Raw genomic sequence first — 18,956 nt, forward strand, 5'->3', positions numbered from 1 at the left:
TATATTTCCATCTTTTCAAAAGAAACAGGGAAAAAATCCGAAAATGTTATTAACTATATTGAGCTGCTACCCCATTCTCTACTGTAGGCATACAGTGACCCCCACCCCCTGTGGGATTGCGTAATTTTAAAACGGTCTCTATATCTTTCTTTCCCCTTACTTTCCATCCACTAACAATTGTTTCATAGTGCAACTACGACGTACGAAAAGTGGTCCTCCTGTTATACCTCTAAAAAAATTTACTCTCATTTTCCCTTTCAGCGCTGAATGATGTTGCCAGCGTCCTTGGAGTTTGACCTAAATTTCAAATCTGTAAATTCGTTTCTGTTCCAGCTACATAAATCGAGATTTACTAATTTAAAGGTCCGAGGCAGATTAATCTAGTTTCAAAGTATCACTTTGTCTGAAACCCGTAAGGATGAAAATTTATTAATTTAAAGGTTTAGAGGCAGATTAATTTACAATTTCAGTGTAGCTACTATTTAACTTTGTCTGAAAATCTCAAGGATGAAACTTTAACTTCACATTAACTTTTTTTTCAAGCGTTACCAGCGAACGTAAGGTAATACAACACGTTTTTTTTTTTTTTTTTTTTTTTTTAAATAAATTCAACTGCACCATTTATAAATTGTCAATGTAGACACAGGAAAATGTCATATACAAATTCAAAGTAGGTTTGTGAACTCTTAATAAAGCAACGCTGATGTGTTCCAGAACAAAAATGATTTCATTCAATATGGGAACCCCGCGGTATCTATCAGATGTTAAGTATATAGGCCTAATACAGCAACAAAAGGGCATTGGTAGTTTTCGAAGTAGATTTTGTTTTTAAGTTCCAACGTACCGGGATAGCTTTAAATATGCTTTGTGGATATGTCGCCCAATATAAAATGTTTAAAATGAGCAAAACCCCGTTTACTATCACCAATTACATCAATGAAAATGAGTATTGCATCAGATGAAATATATTACTTTAAAAAATCCAAGTAACATTTTCACAATCGTATAGGTAATGCAATCAAAAAATAAAAATACGAGTAATTCTGGCTATGTGGTGTTGGATCTTAATGTCACCATTCAGAAATAATGGATACAAATGACCTAAACATTTAACATTAGTTTGAATTTTATGAGAAACTACGCAATCTATGGCAATCATTCACGCATTTGCTAAAAGCTTAAAAATTTTCTACAAATTACAGAAATCGCAGACCAGATAGCCTATTAGGCTAGTCACTTTGCGTAAGTTATTCTTTCTGTATGTAAGGTCTTGAAGCATTACGAATCATTTACCCTACTTTTTTTTCCGTTTTATACTGTGGAGGTCACACCACTTCGATTACCACCCTTTTCTGTTAAGAAGCATTACTTATAATCACGTTGGGACTTTGGGAGTGTTACCCATAGTTGTTACAAGTGTCGTGATCCGTTTTCGACAGAAATAAAAGAAAACGATTCCGCCGTGAGGTTAGGTATAACTGATAAAAAAATAAACCTTCTGCCTTTTCCAAATATCACATTTATTGAAATTTTGTCCGTGTTTTCTCTCTTCTGCTTTACTACTAGCCACTCAAAAACAACCAATTCTACACAGAAGGTCCGAGGGACACTATGTTTAGCACCAAACCTCGCGGGAATGAGAGTAAATACATTAAAGACGATCAGTTTCATCAATCTAACCTGTACTGCATTATATAAGCCATTTTCTATAATTAATAAACGATATCTTTGTGCGGAGACCTTTCGTAGTACTTCCAAACCCTACTTTTCTAAGCAGACACTACCGCATAATTACTAGTAATTAGTTACCCTTCTGTTGACTACAAAGTTCGTCATAAAGGGTGGTATGGTATCAGAAGTATCACATATTTATATAATTTGAACTGTGCAGTGGCTTGTGTATTTATATCATACAATTCCTTTTTCCACTGGGACCTATGAAATGATTCAGCGCTAAACCGTAAATTGACTAAAAGGTTTGGAAGATGCAACAGAAGTAAAACCTTCCAGTTGAACTATTGTTACGTAAGATGTTAGAGAATATGAAAGGAGGTACAGTAAAATGAAGGAAAGACTATATCACCTGCCACCACCCTTAAGGGTATCAAATCCAGCATTGACAGATGAGGGAGGCATTGTCATCATGTTTCTTCTGGAATTATAGTCCGCCACTATCCGTGAAACAAACAAAATATAGTATGCTGTGAAAGCACACTTCTTTGTAGCAACTCGTCAGCTCTAGAATGCAGCATTTAATCAAAAGGCCAAGCACTGGAACCTATGAGGTCATTCAGTGCTGAAAGGTAAACAGAGCAGAAAAGTTTAAAGGTGTAACAGAAGGAAATCCTGAGTTACACTACGAAACAATTGTTAGGAGAGGGTGGGCAACAAGACAGTAGAGAAAATAAATGGCGGTATAGTAAAAGGAATGAAAGGGGTTGCAGCAGCAGCGAGGGCCACGAGGATGCTGCAAAACACCCATACTGATGCCACTCTAGCAGCACTGCTTTCTGCCTTGCATTTTGTATTCATTCCCTTTTCTCTCTCCACCCCTACCTATTGCCCTCGATCTTTACCTTGCTCGGACTTTCAGTTCTCATTTAAGAATATATCCTTTACAAATGTTCTCTTCACAATTTGATTAGATAGATACTAAACAATACTTTGTCTGGTCTACCATAATCCTGCAGTTAAATGGCCTTTTAATTAGTGACTCGGAATACAAGATAATGGAGTTTAACTGCACTATATAAGGTTTGCTTTCAACTACAATTTAGTTCTAGTCCTCCTATATTCCTCACAGATTTACCATGGTTTTTCTTACTATTTATGTATATATAACGTGAAGGTATAAGCTATTTATTATGAAGTATTTAGTTCACTATATTCATTGATTCATATAACAGATATAAGTTATACATACACTGCATAAAAGTAACTGTCCATGTGTGAATGCATGAAATATGGGCCATATGGACCAAGGTTAGTGAGACCATTCAGAACCTGCACATGTGCTTTGTGCAACTCTTGTCATATTAATGTTTATTGAGCATCTCCAGCCTTCTCCAACACTATTTTTTTGTTTTTTTGCTGCTCCTTTCAATGTAACTGTCCAATTTTCTAAGAATAACACTTGCAAGTCAGCCATAAAAGTCCATAAATATGATTAAATTCTTTGCCTAAACTACTTAAAAATGCAACCCATAATAGCTATAAATGATCACAAATACCAAAAATGCACATTACCATTCCAGACTAAAATCACCAGGTTTGAATTCTCAGTTATCAAAGCAATATCACAACTGAAAATAATTCTGTTATCCAAAACAGCCAGTACTGCATAGGACCATGCCAACTACATGCTCCATAGTCTTAAGATCCACATGCACTACACTGCAATTCTACACACAAAAATTAGGTTTCACGCTTAATTTATACTGTGCTTTTCAAGCCTGAAAGTAAAAAAATACTAATAACCAAAATGTACTTACCCCTTAAGAATTACCTTCAGTCGATCATAGGTTGCCTGAATTTGCACTTAATTACCTAATTCCTCTCTCTTCTAGATCAACTGAGGCAGAAGAAACACACTTAAATAAATGCTCCTGCCATCATCAGAATCACCAACATGACAGCTAACAACATATGTAAGAGCACATTTACTCAACAACACTTGATAACATACAGCAGCTGGCAGAATAACAAAAATGGAAGGTTTCAAATTATTACTTCTTTATCTTGTAAATGTCATATCTTTTATTTGAACAGTGGTTAACAACTTAATGCTAGTAATGAACATCAAAGGCTGATGTCATCACCAAAATTAAATTGCATCATTCTCAGAATATAGCTGCCAGCTATATACTAAAGTAAAAAGAAAAATTCAAGAAATAATGGTAATTTGTTAAGAATCTGGGTCACAACTTCATACAGCCCTCAATAAGCATCAAAAGTTGAAAATAGGAAATACCTTTAATCCTGAGATAATCTGCAAAGATATCAAACTCTCATGACATTAAGTATTGCTGGATCACTTAAGTTATTTGGACAATGGAAAAAACCTCAACATAAATATGGAATGTCGGCTATAATACATGTTATGAAATGCACAGTACTTTACATGGCAATTATAAATTTATACCTGTAATGAGAACTTTGTTTGTGCACACTTTATAAATTACCAAGTTATCCTGAACATGTTTGAGATGCATCTACATGCAGTACATCACATTCAGGACGTAATACTAATATTCTGGAAGGTGTTATTACTGTACATATATTTACATAAGAATACAACTATGCAGACTCCAGCAAGGAAACTATTCAGTACACAAATCACCACAGAGCTAAGCCTATCTATATGATTAACATTTAAAAAATAATTTCTGCCAATCTACAATGTTTTCATAAGTCATAAGTATAAAAAAACAAGAGTCAACCCCAAGAATAACCCATGACTGCAACCCCAAGAATACGCTGCGACTGCAGTCTTCATCTGCTGCCTCTGTGTAACATCTTAAAATGAAGTTTTGAAATACTTTCAAATACTTATTAACAGAAAAAACAAAAAAATGTTTCCACGGCAATCTTTAAGAACTTCTCATTAACTTCAACATTCTGGAAGTAACACTTGCTGTCGAATACAAATTTATGACTGACTGAAATGTACATAATCATATGTCCATAACTACCCTGGCAATAATGCAATTCAACATGTAGCAGACATATGCCTTTGAAAACAAAGTCAATAGAATTGTAAAAAAAACATTCAACACCACTACAACTGACACTGGAGTAAAATACTATTCTGTTGCTTCTGTTCTTGAAGAGTACTAAAGCCTTTTAGTAGTTCTGAATATCAATAGCAGCAGGTCTTCAACTTTTTCAAGCACATTGGCACAACTACTCAACGTATCTGACAGTTATTAATGTCTTTTCATTTTGTCTTGCTCAAACTATTGTATATCAACTATCAGTTTTCTGTTGCATATTCCTTATATATCAACTATCAGTTTTCAGTTGCAAATTCCTTACTTAAACTTTACCTGCAGCATGGAAACAAAAGGATGATGAAGTTTTCTTTATCAATTTCACTCCACTTAAATTACAAATGACCACAATAAACAAAGCCACTAATTAGGGTTTTTCCTCATTTCTTACTTTCTCCTTTTGTTTTCATTGTATGTTTACAGTAGAGTACTTGAAAAAGGTATCAACTTGTCACTTCTAACCACTGGCAGTTTGCATCCCTATAATCTGGCGAACTCTTCATCAGTGACACTTGAAGGGTTGGACTCTTATAAATCTAATTAAATTAGATTTCACTATGTACAACATAAAATAGAACAAAACTAAATAAATAAAGGGTGATACTGCTTTTTGGTTAGCCTTTTGCGGCAAACAGGACACTGCTTTCGCTGCTTCACCACCTCTTTTATGCAAGCAGAACAAAATACATGTCCACACACTGTTGAGCAGAGACTGCGGGATGAACTGTTTATAGTAGCAACAGAGTCTAAACACACTAAACAGGTAATGGTAGGCTGTTCCATATGTGGAGGACTAGCAGGTGGTCTTGGAGGTGGAATCTGAGCAATCCTGTGGTGATGTCCCTGGGCAACCAAGTGATTAGCATCTAATGGCAGTTGGTTTGGAGCCTCCATTGGTAAAGGCCAGTCATCATCAGGCATAATATGATTAATCGCATGCACAAGATTGGCTATATGAGGCTCATTAACTTCTACATCCATTGCAGCAAATAAGACTGGTGATCTGGATCTACTACGGCGCTGACCTATGGAACAAATACTCAAGGAATTACATACATTAAACCCATCAAGAAGAGGACATTACCTCATATATAAATACCACCAAGTTTTTATAATAGTATACAGCTAGTTTTCATACAAATCAATCAATAACAATTAACCTACATTCCGTCTCAAATGTTCCAAGACTTACTAGTATTTTCTCTACCAGTGAGGGAACAGCAGCAACAGTCCACACAAGGGCCAAATGGAACCTATGGTAAGACAAAAACAACCCCTCCACTATGTATGTCGTCTAAATGAAAGGTAGCAAAGACGAGGGGCTGGAAGTGGAAGCTTATATGATTGATGGGTCTGTGTGACAAAAAAAATTTGCCATGTATTATAAACTTTGTCTGTCATAATGCCATCAGTCACAACTAGCAAAGTCTTGAAAGGAATTTTGTTAGGAGGCCAAGGTAGGGCCCAGGTTATTCACAATGTAGGGCCTAGGAGCACTCACTGAAAAACCCTTAACTTAAAATTCATGTGAGACACAGATGCTAATAACCTCAGAAGATTACACTTCTTTTATGGCATGAATGAAAGGATGAGTAGTAAATTAAGAGGTAGAAGATGAGGAAAGCCCAATATTTTCCCTCAAATGTAAAACTAAACCTGGTGCAACTACATACTATCCAACCAACTGTGCCTAGCATCTCAAGGATAAACTTCCACAAACTTGATAAGTAGGTACTATCAAGAACTTGCATTCACAATTTGAGGTATATAAATATTATACTAAATAATGAACTGATGGTATGATAGCCCTAATCTTGATTAGTCCATGTCTCAACTGGTTAGGTTTATCATGGGTTATTACAGTTATTAGCAGTCGCTGGGTTACGGCAGGGGTTCCGTTCCCAGCAGGGCGCTGTAAGCTAAAAATCGCCTTAACCTGAATCATCATAATTACAATGGGAATAAATAGCAACAGCAAAGTTCGGGTTACAGCGCCATAAAGCAAGTTAACAGCGCCATGAGGACGCACCTTAAGTCCAGTACAAACCTGATGTAACCAGGGGATTGCCTGTACTATTATTATCATTCAGTAGATAAAACCTATTCATATGTACCAAGCCCACAGAGACCACAGACTTGCAATTCAAGCTTCAAAAGAATATGGTGTTCATTAGGAAGAAGTCAGAGGAAATGAAGAAAGATGAGAGCCCCCTTATCAAAAAATATTAATTAATAACTAAATATACATAATGTATTAAAATGCAAGGAGAATAGTATTAGGGTATAATGCATTGCATCTCGAACTTTTGAAGTTCCAACTGCTCGACATCCTCCGCGGGGTTGCTCCATAGTCCAACAGCGTGGGGAATAAAGGACCTCTGGAACTAAGAAGTCCAACAGCGACGCACATTTACTGCATATTTGTGCTACTGTTCAGCAAATGTGAAACATCTCTGTTGAAATGAACCGTATGAAAAGGTGACAACAAGAGACCATCCGTTGATGGTCTAAGTCATACCTACTACTATTAAGAAATAGAAACCTACCACCAAGAACCACTATCTAAAAAGAGATAAATCTTTTAAAGGAAGTACAAATTACCTAAAACAGGTTGCCTTGATTCTATCAGTTATTATGAGGCCTTACAAAAAGTTATATGCGAGTCAAATGTTACACCAATAGTTAAAGCTTTAGACTCATTCAGCAAAGTTCCATTCTTCTGAAGAGGAGGATAGGGTGGGAAATCTGTACAAGATCTGCTAATCAATAGTGTTTTCATTTTAATGGAGTTCAAGCCCCACTCACAACATCATTCCCTGATCCAGTCCTTGTCCCAATTAAGGCTAACTGCTTCCTGTATGCATGCTGACTTTCAGGTAACAATCCTTTGGATTTCACTCACTTACATTAATTTTCAGTCTCATTTTTTCACTCTCCCTGTTAACTGTGTTTACTAACAACTGAAAAAGTGCAATCATTAGTAGACACAGTTAACAGGGAGAGTGAAAAAATGGGACTGAAAATCAATGTAAGGAAAACGGTTTTGTTTACCTGGGCAGTTTACTGACACAAGATGCGAGAGCAAAACAAGATATTGAGAGGAGGATTCTGATAACCAAAAACTCTTTTAAAGATATGAAAAAACTTTTAACAAATAACAGAACTGGAACTCAAATAAGAACAAGAACTCTGAAAACGTAAGTGTGGTCCACACTCATGTGTGGATCAGAGAGCTGGACAATCACCAGGGAACTGAAAGCCAAGTTGAATGCAGTGGAGATGTGGTTTTATAGAAGAATTCTGAGAATATCATGGACAAATAGAGTGACGACTGAGGAGGTGTTAGCAAGAATTGGAACACGGAGAACTCTTGTAAGAGAAATAAGGGAGAGACAAATGAATTTTGTTGGACATATAAGTGAGAAGATAGAGCATTTGTGCCTTACTGGAAGGACAGAGGGGAGGAGAGCGAGAGGTAGACAAAGAGTAAAATACTTGGACAGCTGGGTGGGAAACTTAAATGGAGATTATACTGTAAATCAACTATAATACAATTGGCTAGAGATCAAGAGAGGTGGAGGCAAATGACCACCAGGTCCAAGACATGGCACTTCGATAGATAGATATAGTGGCTTAAAAATAAGGTTTTCAGCAACTTTGGAGAGCACAGGGAGAATAGAGACTGGCCTGTAGTTATTACAGTCGGCAGATATGCTACTCTTTGGAACAGGCACTGTATTACTAAGCTTGCGCTCATCTGCAAAGATACTACGTTGACATAAAAATCTATGGAATCTACTAATCTTGGGAAACAACACTCTAGAAACTTTTTTTTTTAAAACAAAGGAAGAAACCATCAGGATCATCTTCACCCCGGTTATCAAGATTATCCAGAATTTTCTTAACATCCCTAGAGAGAAATGGAAATTTTGTGTAAGAATACAGGGCGAAATGGAAATTTTGCTTAAGAATAGTTCAGGATGACAAATATTGGGGAGAGGGACATCCTCGGCTGATTGCTTAGCTTCAAAAGCTCAATGAAGCAATTCAGCCTTTCCCCTTGGGCCCGTAGCTACTCAAAAGATGACTTGCTTTAACCAGAGCAAAACATTAATCCTTGATACTTATTTCATAAAATAGTTTGTACCTACAAGTAGTATGACAAATGGCCTTCACTGGACAGAGTAGTAATTCATTGAAACTATCCAAGGCTGAGGGCACTGAAAGGATTAGCAAAAGGGACGTTGTGCAATGATCACTTGGCCATGAAATCTGGGGCAACCAACATGATGAGGTCCAGCAAAAAAGGTTTAAAAAACTGTATACTACCATGATAAGAAACCTGAGCTAGAGAGAGGTCCCACTTCAGAAGCATAAGGGACATTCATGAAACCTTCCTCAAAAAGTGCTAAATTACTAATTTCAATTCAAACGATGCATGCACATTTAAGTTTGGAATAGGGGTCTTCACAACCAGTGGGCTGATTATCAGGTAAGGCACAGACAAAAAAAAAAATGAATATAGAATTTAAAGTTAAATACATAATATATTTAAAAAATACAAATAAAAAATTTGTCATGAGAATTCTCTATGCATATTTGTATTTTGAATTCATGAAAATTAAATTTAATTTCAATCACTAGTTAATTTTTAGATTATAAAAATGGTCATGAAAAGATTCTGAGAATATTTGTATACTGAATTTATGAAAATCTATATTCTGAATTTATGGTAATAACATGTAATAAAATTCCAATCTAGGAACTATACATTTTATTTTGAACTTATCAATTCCTATTCTAAATCTGAAGTAGTGGGGCATGTATTTGAAGATATCTAAGGTAGGCCATGACCTAAAAAATGTTGAAGACCACTGGCTTCGAGGTTGAGACTCTTTATAAAGGATTAGTTTATCCCAGCCTCTGAACCTAGTAAAGGCTCTTCTCGGGCTGGTGGGATGGTCTATAATCCTAAATATAGTGAACACATACAACTTTCCATAGCAATGGACAAAATAAAGTCTTATATCACAGGACTAGAGGAGTTGATTAGATTAATACTCCTTTCACTACATCACTCAAAATAATAATCTTGTAAAGGCTGTGGGTTGAGATCCAGCAAGATTCAACAAAGGTTATGGCTGCCTCATGTGAAAATCCTCTAGCTTCAACACTGTCCAATGATCCCCACAAATAAAGCTGAAACATCTTGGATGAGGAATCCAACCTACTCCTTTTTCAACACTTCTCTCATCTTCCTCCACTTTCCAAATCAGGGTTCAGAAGAAGAGAACAATGGATCAGATGGCAAACTGAGACTCCTAGGGACAAAGGGAAGGTTGACTCCTGTTGAAGGTGTATTGACCATGCCTCAGAAATCTTGGTGCATATGCAGCCAGAAACAGACACCATGGTCTGCAGAGTATGGGGCCCAGTTTCAAACAGAAGGATGGTAGAGCTAATTAAAACATGGCTGCAATGAAGAGTCTGCTCAAAAAACTTCCAACCAGCTGCATAAAGGAGGGTGTTGGGTCAAGACAGAGGAGAGGGGATGAAAAAACAATGCAACGATTAACACCTGGGTTTTTAAGAGCTGGTCAGGCTCCTCGATGAGTGACTATTATCCTAAGCTCTCATGTGTCTTATACCACAATAACTATGATTATCCAAGAATCAAGTAAACAATTACCATAGTTCCTCTATACAGCAAGAGTGGAAAATAGCAGAAAAAAATTAGGCTCACATCCTAACGCTGTAATCACCTCTTTAAAGGGATGGTCAGTCTAAGAATTACTCTGTAGAGGGACTGTTAGTCCAGTCTGAGAATTTGGAGGAGGAGGAGGAGGAGGAGGAGGAGAAAAGTCTGAACTTATTTAACAGCCAAAAGAAGAGTGGGGTTGACAATCAAGTGAGTAGACAGTAATCTCACTCTATTTCCTGCAATTATCTAATCGTACCCAAATACTGTACACATTTTCATTTTATCAGCCCTTGTTGCTAGAAGACATGAAAATAAAAAAACCTACATACATAAGCAATCTGCTGAAAACCAGTCAAGTTACATTCAAGTTCCCCTGTTTGCTAGTTACAAAGTTTTACAAAATTTTAGCAGCTTACGTTAAATTTTTAGATTTTCCATTCAAGAGTTTTCTTTTGTATCATCTCAATTTCAAATACAAATATTTGCACTATGGTACATGTTTTCAATGTCTTTATTCATTCTCATGGTATGATTAACTGATGATATACAGAAAATATTTTTTTCTCTTTTCATCAATACAACAGATTATATTTTTTACTAAGCATTCTAATATGACATATATTAGCAACAAGCACCTATTTATGGGGGTCTGGGATCTAACATATACATAAAAGAGGGACTAATGTGTGTTTACCAAATAAAAGATTTATCGAACATCATTAAATAACAGCAGAGGTAAAGAACAAACCATTGCACTTGCACAATGAGCTAGGAACCAAATATACACCACATATATGCTCAGCACCTAAGCTCCTCTACACACCTGTGAGACTTGTGAAAACAAGGAAATGGCCTGTGATTTTTTAGTAAGCGGACCTATGCTCTATTTGAAACTCCCGCATCAGAGCAATAACATGGGTATCAATGAAAATCTATCAGACCACAGCAGGATTTGAACAAAGGACATCAGCAAAAAGGAAATACCTCAGTGAGCTTTCAACAAAAGAAGGAATCAAGATCTACAGCAACACTAGGACATCTTAACAGCAAGCAAAGAAAAAAGTGGAAAGTCACTGGCAACAGAACCTAGGATAAAAAAATCAAATAAAAAACCAATAATAGTCAAAACAAATAGTTTTTTAACATACTAACCAGTGTGTTAGTCTAACATTAACAGCTTGTAATAGTTAATGACACATTATCAATATGTTATTGATGTCTAGTCTACATTTTGATTTCAAGGAAGGTTGAAATAGGTATTATCATTTGATGAAATCTAATAATGACAAAATACATGGTCTAAAAATTCAAAATTCACAAAAAATGGTTTGGAATAGTAACAACAAAATTTTAATACATACGTCTTGATCTACGAAGTTCCCTAATTGGCCTCCGTACTTGTGGTGACCTTGGTGGTTGTACTTGGTTATCATCCACTGTCTCAACATGAGCCTGTTCCAGAAGACTTCCAAATGTCAGATTTGGGTTCTGTAGGTCTATTTCTGGGGAGTTCAATACTCCCCAAAGGTCTTCATTTCTATCATTCACTGCATTATTATTTGTGTCATCATTAACAAGGTCACTATGGTCAGCGTTTATTCCTCCAAAGTCATCGGGGTCTGCTACTTGAGGTGGTGGTGATGTACGTCTCCTGTTTCTTCTCCGCTGTTCAGTACCAATAAACTGAAAAAGTATTAAAACTTTTATAAGAGTGAACTTTCAATGGGGCTTCTCTACACACTGCAAAAGGTACTAAAGGTTCACTGCAGCAATTCTTTAATGTCTTTGGTCTCTTTCTACCTAACTGTCAAACTCCTTTACCCTGACCTTTGCTCTTATCTCTAACTTCAATTTATAATCAGATATTTAAGGAGACTTGGTTGTTTCAAACTACTTTTTCCCAACATTACTCTACAAGCAACATATTTATTATAACCAGTCTCTTAGTGCGTAAAATCACCATACCATGATTTTTCACCTGTAAAATTTATGTTTTCATAAAATTTATTATTTGGATACTTAACTAATGTTGAAGATAGCTTATATATCTGCGTCAATAGGGAAGTCTGCATTCAAACAAAAGATAAGATCAAATGGTTACCTGGATGATTGTCTAGTATACACCTGTTCTCCATCAGGTGTGTTTTGAATGTTTTAGCTCATCAGAGTTCTCCTTGACAGCCCACTAAGCAGTGGGGAGGTTGGGCAAGGTGTACTTTAACAGTAGGTGAGTATCCAAATAATAAATCTTATGAAAATTTATATTACAGTCACTACCCGACTTACATCGAAGTTATGTTCCGGACAGCTGTTCATATCTTGAATTGTTCGTAAGTTGGTTTTTAATATAGCACATAGGTTTTGATGTTTACATTCCCAAGAATTACTTTGGATGTTAAAAAGGTGAAAAAAAAAGAAAATTCATATAACATTAAAAATTAAGTATTTTTCACTGCTTTAAAAGTTATGATGAGAATTTTGCAGCAGCAGCATCTGACATTGGAAGTTCACAAATTAAATCCACACCGCCATCTATTGACAAAAATATACGCTAAACTTTTCCTAAGGGGAGAGGAAATATAGAACATGGTAAGTTATATACGCTAAACTTTTCCTTATGGGAGAGGAAATATAGAACATGAGTTATTATCATAGAACAAGTGACACAGGGCAGATAGAAGCAAGTAGGAATATTTTACGAGTATGAATGAGTATATTCTAGTGATTCAAAGAAAAATACAGGAAGTCCCCGGGTTACAATGGGGGTTCCGTTCATGAGACGCGTTGTAAGCCGAAAATCGTCGTAAGCCAGAACATCGTCAAAAATCGTAAGAAAACCTTACTTTTAATGCTTTGGGTGCATTCAAAACTATGTAAACTGCATTCTTATTGGATTTTTCATAAAAAAAACCTTCAAATACTGATTATTTTGCATTTTTGGTGTCATATTTCTTCTGCCAGATCAGAGTTGTAACCCTGGAAATAATTTCTGATGAATATAATTGAAAAGTGCCTTAACCTCGGAACGTCGTAAGCCAAACCCGTCGTAACCCGGGGACTGCCTGTACATGGTACGCACAGGAGTTAATCACAAGAATACTCGGGATAATCAGGGAAGGGGTTAAAGGAACTGATTAGTTTTCTTCCTCATGTTCTTCTGTTCTTTGCAAAAAATTCTTACTTGAAGAATAATCACACAAAGAAAAATTTGAACTTAGAGGTGGAACAGGGAGGGTGTTCCAAACACAGTTTTAACTTGTAACCCTGTCTGTTCATATCTCTTGAATGTTTGTAACATGAAAGTTCTTAAGTAGAGTGGTGACTGTACTTGGGTTGAATCTTACCTACCATTAAAGATAGCCAATTCCCATATTGAGAAGAGGATTGCGAGTAGTGCAACTAGACAAAACTCTGCTCAGCCAACAGAGCTAAAGGTTTCTTGAATGAAACCTGAAACATCCTCACCTGATACCTGATCTGAATACTTTCTGGATCTTACAGTCACCAGAAGCTGGATTCTATTCAGGAGCAAGGCACTTGTATGTGTACAGCAATGAGCAGCGTTGCGGAGAAAACCGCTTCAATTCAGCCAGAATGAAACAGAAATGGCATGAAGGCACCCCTATACCTGGGTCTAAAAGCCCTAAAAAACAAGTCAACTAAAATAAAATACCTTTATGATATACAAGTACACTCCCAACAATGTATGTACCTTCATGCTCCCCAAAATATCAATACCCAGGATTTGAAACAAGAACTTAAAATATTGCTCTTCTTCAGTTCACGAAGGCTTTGGGTGCTAATTATATAACGAACTGAGGTTTTACCAGTTTCAAATAATTCTGCATAGGCAGTCCCTGGGTTACGACGGGGGTTCCATTCTTGAGACACATTGTAAGCCGAAAATCGTCGTAAGCCGGAACATCGTCAAAAATCCTAAGAAAACCTTACTTTTAATGCTTTGGGTGCATTCAAAACTATGTAAACTGCATTCTTATTGCATTTTTCATAAAAAAAACCTTCAAATATTGATTATTTTGCATTTTTGGTGTCATATTTCTTCTGCCAGATCAGAGTTGTAACACTGGAAATAATTTCTGATGAATATAATTGAAAAGTGCCTTAACCTCGGAACGTCGTAAGCCAAACCCGTCGTAACCCAGGGACTGCCTACTTAAAAGATAGTGAGCAGCAAAAACTAATGTGCACTTCATTAGCAATGAGTTAATCACATCATCAAACAACAATTCATCAAAAAACTAAATGATGTTGCAACCACTCTTACACTGTGAATGATTACCTTCAATACAGGAAAACGGGATGGAGCTAGTTCACATGTACTAACCTAATCAAATACATCACAGAGAACTTCTTGACTTTTAACAAAAACATTCTAGATTTCTTAATTTTAAAGCCTAACTGGATGGAGAAGTATTTCCTCTTTTTCCCCAGCAGAGATTAAACTTGGAGTTCTTATGGTTCTCAAAACAAATTTAGCCTTAACATCATTCTCAGCTCTAAAACAGAGATAAAATAGTATTCACTTTACAACAGTCTTCAAGAGAGTGCTTGCATTGAAATTCTTTTATTTGGTGAGAGTGCTAACAAAAAGTTTCATAGCAAATACTTCAATGGAACTCATTCCAAAGGCTCAAAATTTAGAACTGCTTATCAATTCCAGAGAGAGATTGATACCAAGAGTTGGGCTTCAATCTCAACTGATCTTAACACTAAGGTGCTGATCATTAGTCAGATCCAACTGCGAACAACACAATATCAAATAAGGCACGGGACTATTATAACCTTGAAAGTAGACAGTGAAAATTATTTACTATATTTAAGAAAGAAGAGAAACTTTGATGCCTACAGGGGTAGTGGTGCTGAAAATTCCTAAAGAACAGCATCCGGAGCAAGTAACAAACCACTGCTTCTGATACAAAGCCATGGTTGTTCCCAGTTTGATTAAGAATAGAATCCATAATACCACTGAAATTTCCCTTTTGGTAGGAGACGGTTGAGTATCTCCAAGTGGTTAAGTGTTAGATGTGGAGATGTGGAAGTTGGTGGAAGCACACGGAGTTCAGTAGTCAGCAAATTTCTACTGGAGAACTAGAAAGTCCAAAAACCATTCCCAGAGGCTTTTTGGGCCCCAAGTCATTGAGGTATTCTCATACTCCAAATTTGTTAAATACTTTCCTTCAAGTAGATGAAGGGGGCAGGCATGTGAGTCTCAATCAGGCTAAACTTGAAGAAATGCATCCACCCTCAAGCCTGAGGGCCCTCAAAGGAGTAGTAGTAAACTGGTTGTTTCTGTTCATCCGCATGCTGAGAAGTCTACATTTGAGTACTCCTCCAATTCCACAGCAACTGCCAAACTAACAGATCTAATGACCACTCTGAAGGCAGGCTTTTCCTTCCTGAACTCTCAACTGGCAAAAACGCTGTCCTTCCATGGAATGAACTGGCGAACCAATATTGTGTTGTTCATTTTTCCACTAAGAAGCAGTCTTTCCGCTAAGACTGAGTTTCTGACCTTGAGTTTGCATTATAGACTCATTCATCTATCCAAGAGTTCAAGTTCTTAGGGATGAATCTACCAAGAATCTTCAATGGTCTTTCCACCACCCTGATGTCTTGTTCTTGTACTAGTGTAGGTCAGTGTAATGACACTTTTCACAAATCCTGTTGCAAGATGGAGGGAAAAAACAAAATCTGGATATAGGCTCAAGAATAAACTTGTTAACTTGTAGCTTTGGCATCCCTTCTACAGAGCTAGGCAACAATGATGGTCCTGAATTTAGTTGAAAGCTTAATGAACATTTGCTATACGTTATAATCTATTATGCCGAGACTGCACTGTAATTTGCCTGATTATTCAGACAAATTCTTCAGTGAGGACATGTTCCTAACAAAGAAAGCCATTATCTCATAGGAAGCTTCCTTAAAGGCTAAAATCCTTTGAGAACATTAAGCACTTATTCATCTTTTGACAGAAAAGCCTGCAGATTGCAAAAATATAACCTATCCTCATCACCAGATAAGAAACGGTCTGCGGAGGAGTGAGGGAAGTCGCTGAAAAGCATAATGTGCTAAGACTAAGCCAGGTGAAACAACAGATCCATTTATTCTGTATTATTATACTGATCTATTATCATTTTAATATATAAAATAAAAATCGTCCCAACATTTCAGATCTCTGAAAGGTATAAAATACCTGGAGAAAGAGGTATGACATGTATCACAATATCCTCCAAATGGAGAAACCTAAACAGCTGCCATTTTACAAAAGATAGTACAAGTTTTCTTATTTCTTCAAAACCGAGTTAGTATAAGCTTGAGAACATTTGCCTCCAGCATCAGAAATGGCTTTGACAACAAAAGTCAACACTCTTCCTCCTTAAAATCCTGCTGGTGCCACAAACACTTTAAGCTGGTACCACAAACCAACACACTAAACTAGTGCCTCAACTTATCTAAGCTGGCATGGAGATGAGACATACTTTTGCCCAGTATATGATAAAAGTTCAGCAATCTATACAAGAGATGTGGACAACTCACTCCATTTCAGCATGTCAAAAGTTCACGTCAGTCTTATGTATATCTCTTCAACTGAACATGACAAAGAAAACAGTCTTCAACCAAAGATGGTTCAAGTGCTGGTAAAGTGCTTGTATCAAAAGAAGCAGTTCTCCCCGACTTTAAAAAACAGGAAGAAAAGTACTGGAAGACTTAAAAAATCTTTATGCACCAGAGAACGAGAAAAGTTACGACACAAAACACGCTCTGACTGAATTAGAAATACTTACTGGGCGTCGAAAACCTACTCTTTACATGGTCTCTCCTTCACTAAATGAGAATATGTAATGCAAACCACGATACTTCTGGCAAATGCCAACAAACCAAAGGAGATTCTTTGAATTGAAAATCTTCAAACTACCCACAAAGAATCTGTGACTCAATGAAAGGGAGACAATGAAAGTCTAAAACGAAACATCAGAAAATGGGAAATGTTGGGAAAGAGGGGGAAGAGGAGTGACAGCCAACAATCCTGCCTCGTCCAAAAGCAACTCGACAGACTTGACAGCATTCTCATATGACATCCTTAGGAAGCTTAGTAGTGCTTGAATAATAACTATCTTGAAAACAACAGAAGATACCATAACCATGGTATGATTGGAAAAAGAAACACTACTAGAAGCAGAAGCAAGAAACTTGCTGATAGCCAAAGAAACAACAGATAATGGATGAACATGTGCATTTCAAAGAGAAAGGGGAATACAGTAGCAGATAAGAATTTAGAAGAAGTAGATGTAGAAGAAATTGGTTTAACAATCGAGTTAATTTAATACCTTTATCAGAATAAGTACAAATCACTAAAGACACATTACAATGGAACCTTGGCTTTCATACATAATCTGTTCCTGAACGTCTCACAAAGTCTGAAACGTACAAAATCCAAAACAATAATCCGCATTAGGAATACTGTAAATACAATTAATGCATTCCAGACACCCAAAAATATTAATAAAAAATGATATTGTTATGATACAATAAAGTTTCATACATACTTACCTGGCAGATATATACTTAGCTATAGACTCCGTCGTCCCCGATAGAAATTCGAATTTCGCGGCACACGCTACAGGTAGGTAGGTCAGGTGATCTACCGCCTGCCGCTGGGTGGCAGGAATAGGAACTATTACCTTCTAAGGACAGATTTTCTCTTCCACCTATCTCCTGCGGGGAGGCTGGGTGGGCCATAATCGTATATATCTGCCAGGTAAGTATGTATGAAACTTTATTGTATCATAACAATATCATTTTCATACATTCAACTTACCTGTCAGATATACTTAGCTGATTGGCACCCCTCGGTGGAGGGCAAGAGACAGCTATTTACTGATTAGACAGGTAAACAACATACGTTGTAGGTAATAAATAAATAAAAACCTTAGTTCCTGTGTGTTTCGACGAAGGGTCGACTTCCTAGCTATTGCTAGTAGTCTGCTTCGTCTCAAGAGCCTCAGCGAGGATGTGACCTATGGCTATGAGTTCTTGTAGATCTGTCAATGGGGTCTTATCCACTTACTTGACAGAATCTAGTGGGCATTTGTCAATGGGGTCTTATTCCCCATTACATGACAACACACCTATGCCATAGGCATAATTAAGGAGCACAACACCGATCCCGATCACCTGATCCTAACACGAGGGTTTGTGCTTAATTTGAAAAGAGCTATCCCCAAACTCATTTCAAATAACCCAAAGAAATAGTATACTTATGTTAAAATAAATTTTTTAACTCACTAGTTAAGGATCAGTGTCGGCTCCCTATCCCAGCAACGTATCCGTAGACACGTAACCAAGAGAGAAGGATCTCTCATAGGTCAACTTGACCTCCTTCGTGCAAAGAGAAGACAACACAGAGTTGCATCTCCCGTAAATTACAGCTAATATGTCTCTCACGACATATTGTTATGGGAAGA

The 18,956-nt window shown here is 36.8% G+C and overlaps 1 protein-coding gene across 5 annotated transcripts in view; it reads right to left on the reverse strand.

The window, feature by feature from the left end:
* Nucleotides 1–3,721: 3,721 nt before the first annotated feature.
* Nucleotides 3,722–18,956, reverse strand: part of LOC135206668 (clumping factor A-like) — a 38,174-nt gene continuing 22,939 nt past the window's right edge. For all 5 annotated transcript variants that reach the window (XM_064238040.1, XM_064238043.1, XM_064238044.1 and 2 more), the window contains exons 3-4: nt 11,832–12,153; nt 3,722–5,794 (exon numbers count right to left, since the gene is read on the reverse strand). In XM_064238040.1, the coding sequence (XP_064094110.1) occupies nt 5,352–5,794; nt 11,832–12,153 (765 nt within the window). In that variant the 3' untranslated portion in view covers nt 3,722–5,351. The remainder of the gene's footprint in view (nt 5,795–11,831; nt 12,154–18,956) is intronic.

Source organism: Macrobrachium nipponense, chromosome 31 (genome assembly GCF_015104395.2).
Source record: "Macrobrachium nipponense isolate FS-2020 chromosome 31, ASM1510439v2, whole genome shotgun sequence".
NCBI classification, from domain to species: domain Eukaryota; kingdom Metazoa; phylum Arthropoda; class Malacostraca; order Decapoda; family Palaemonidae; genus Macrobrachium; species Macrobrachium nipponense.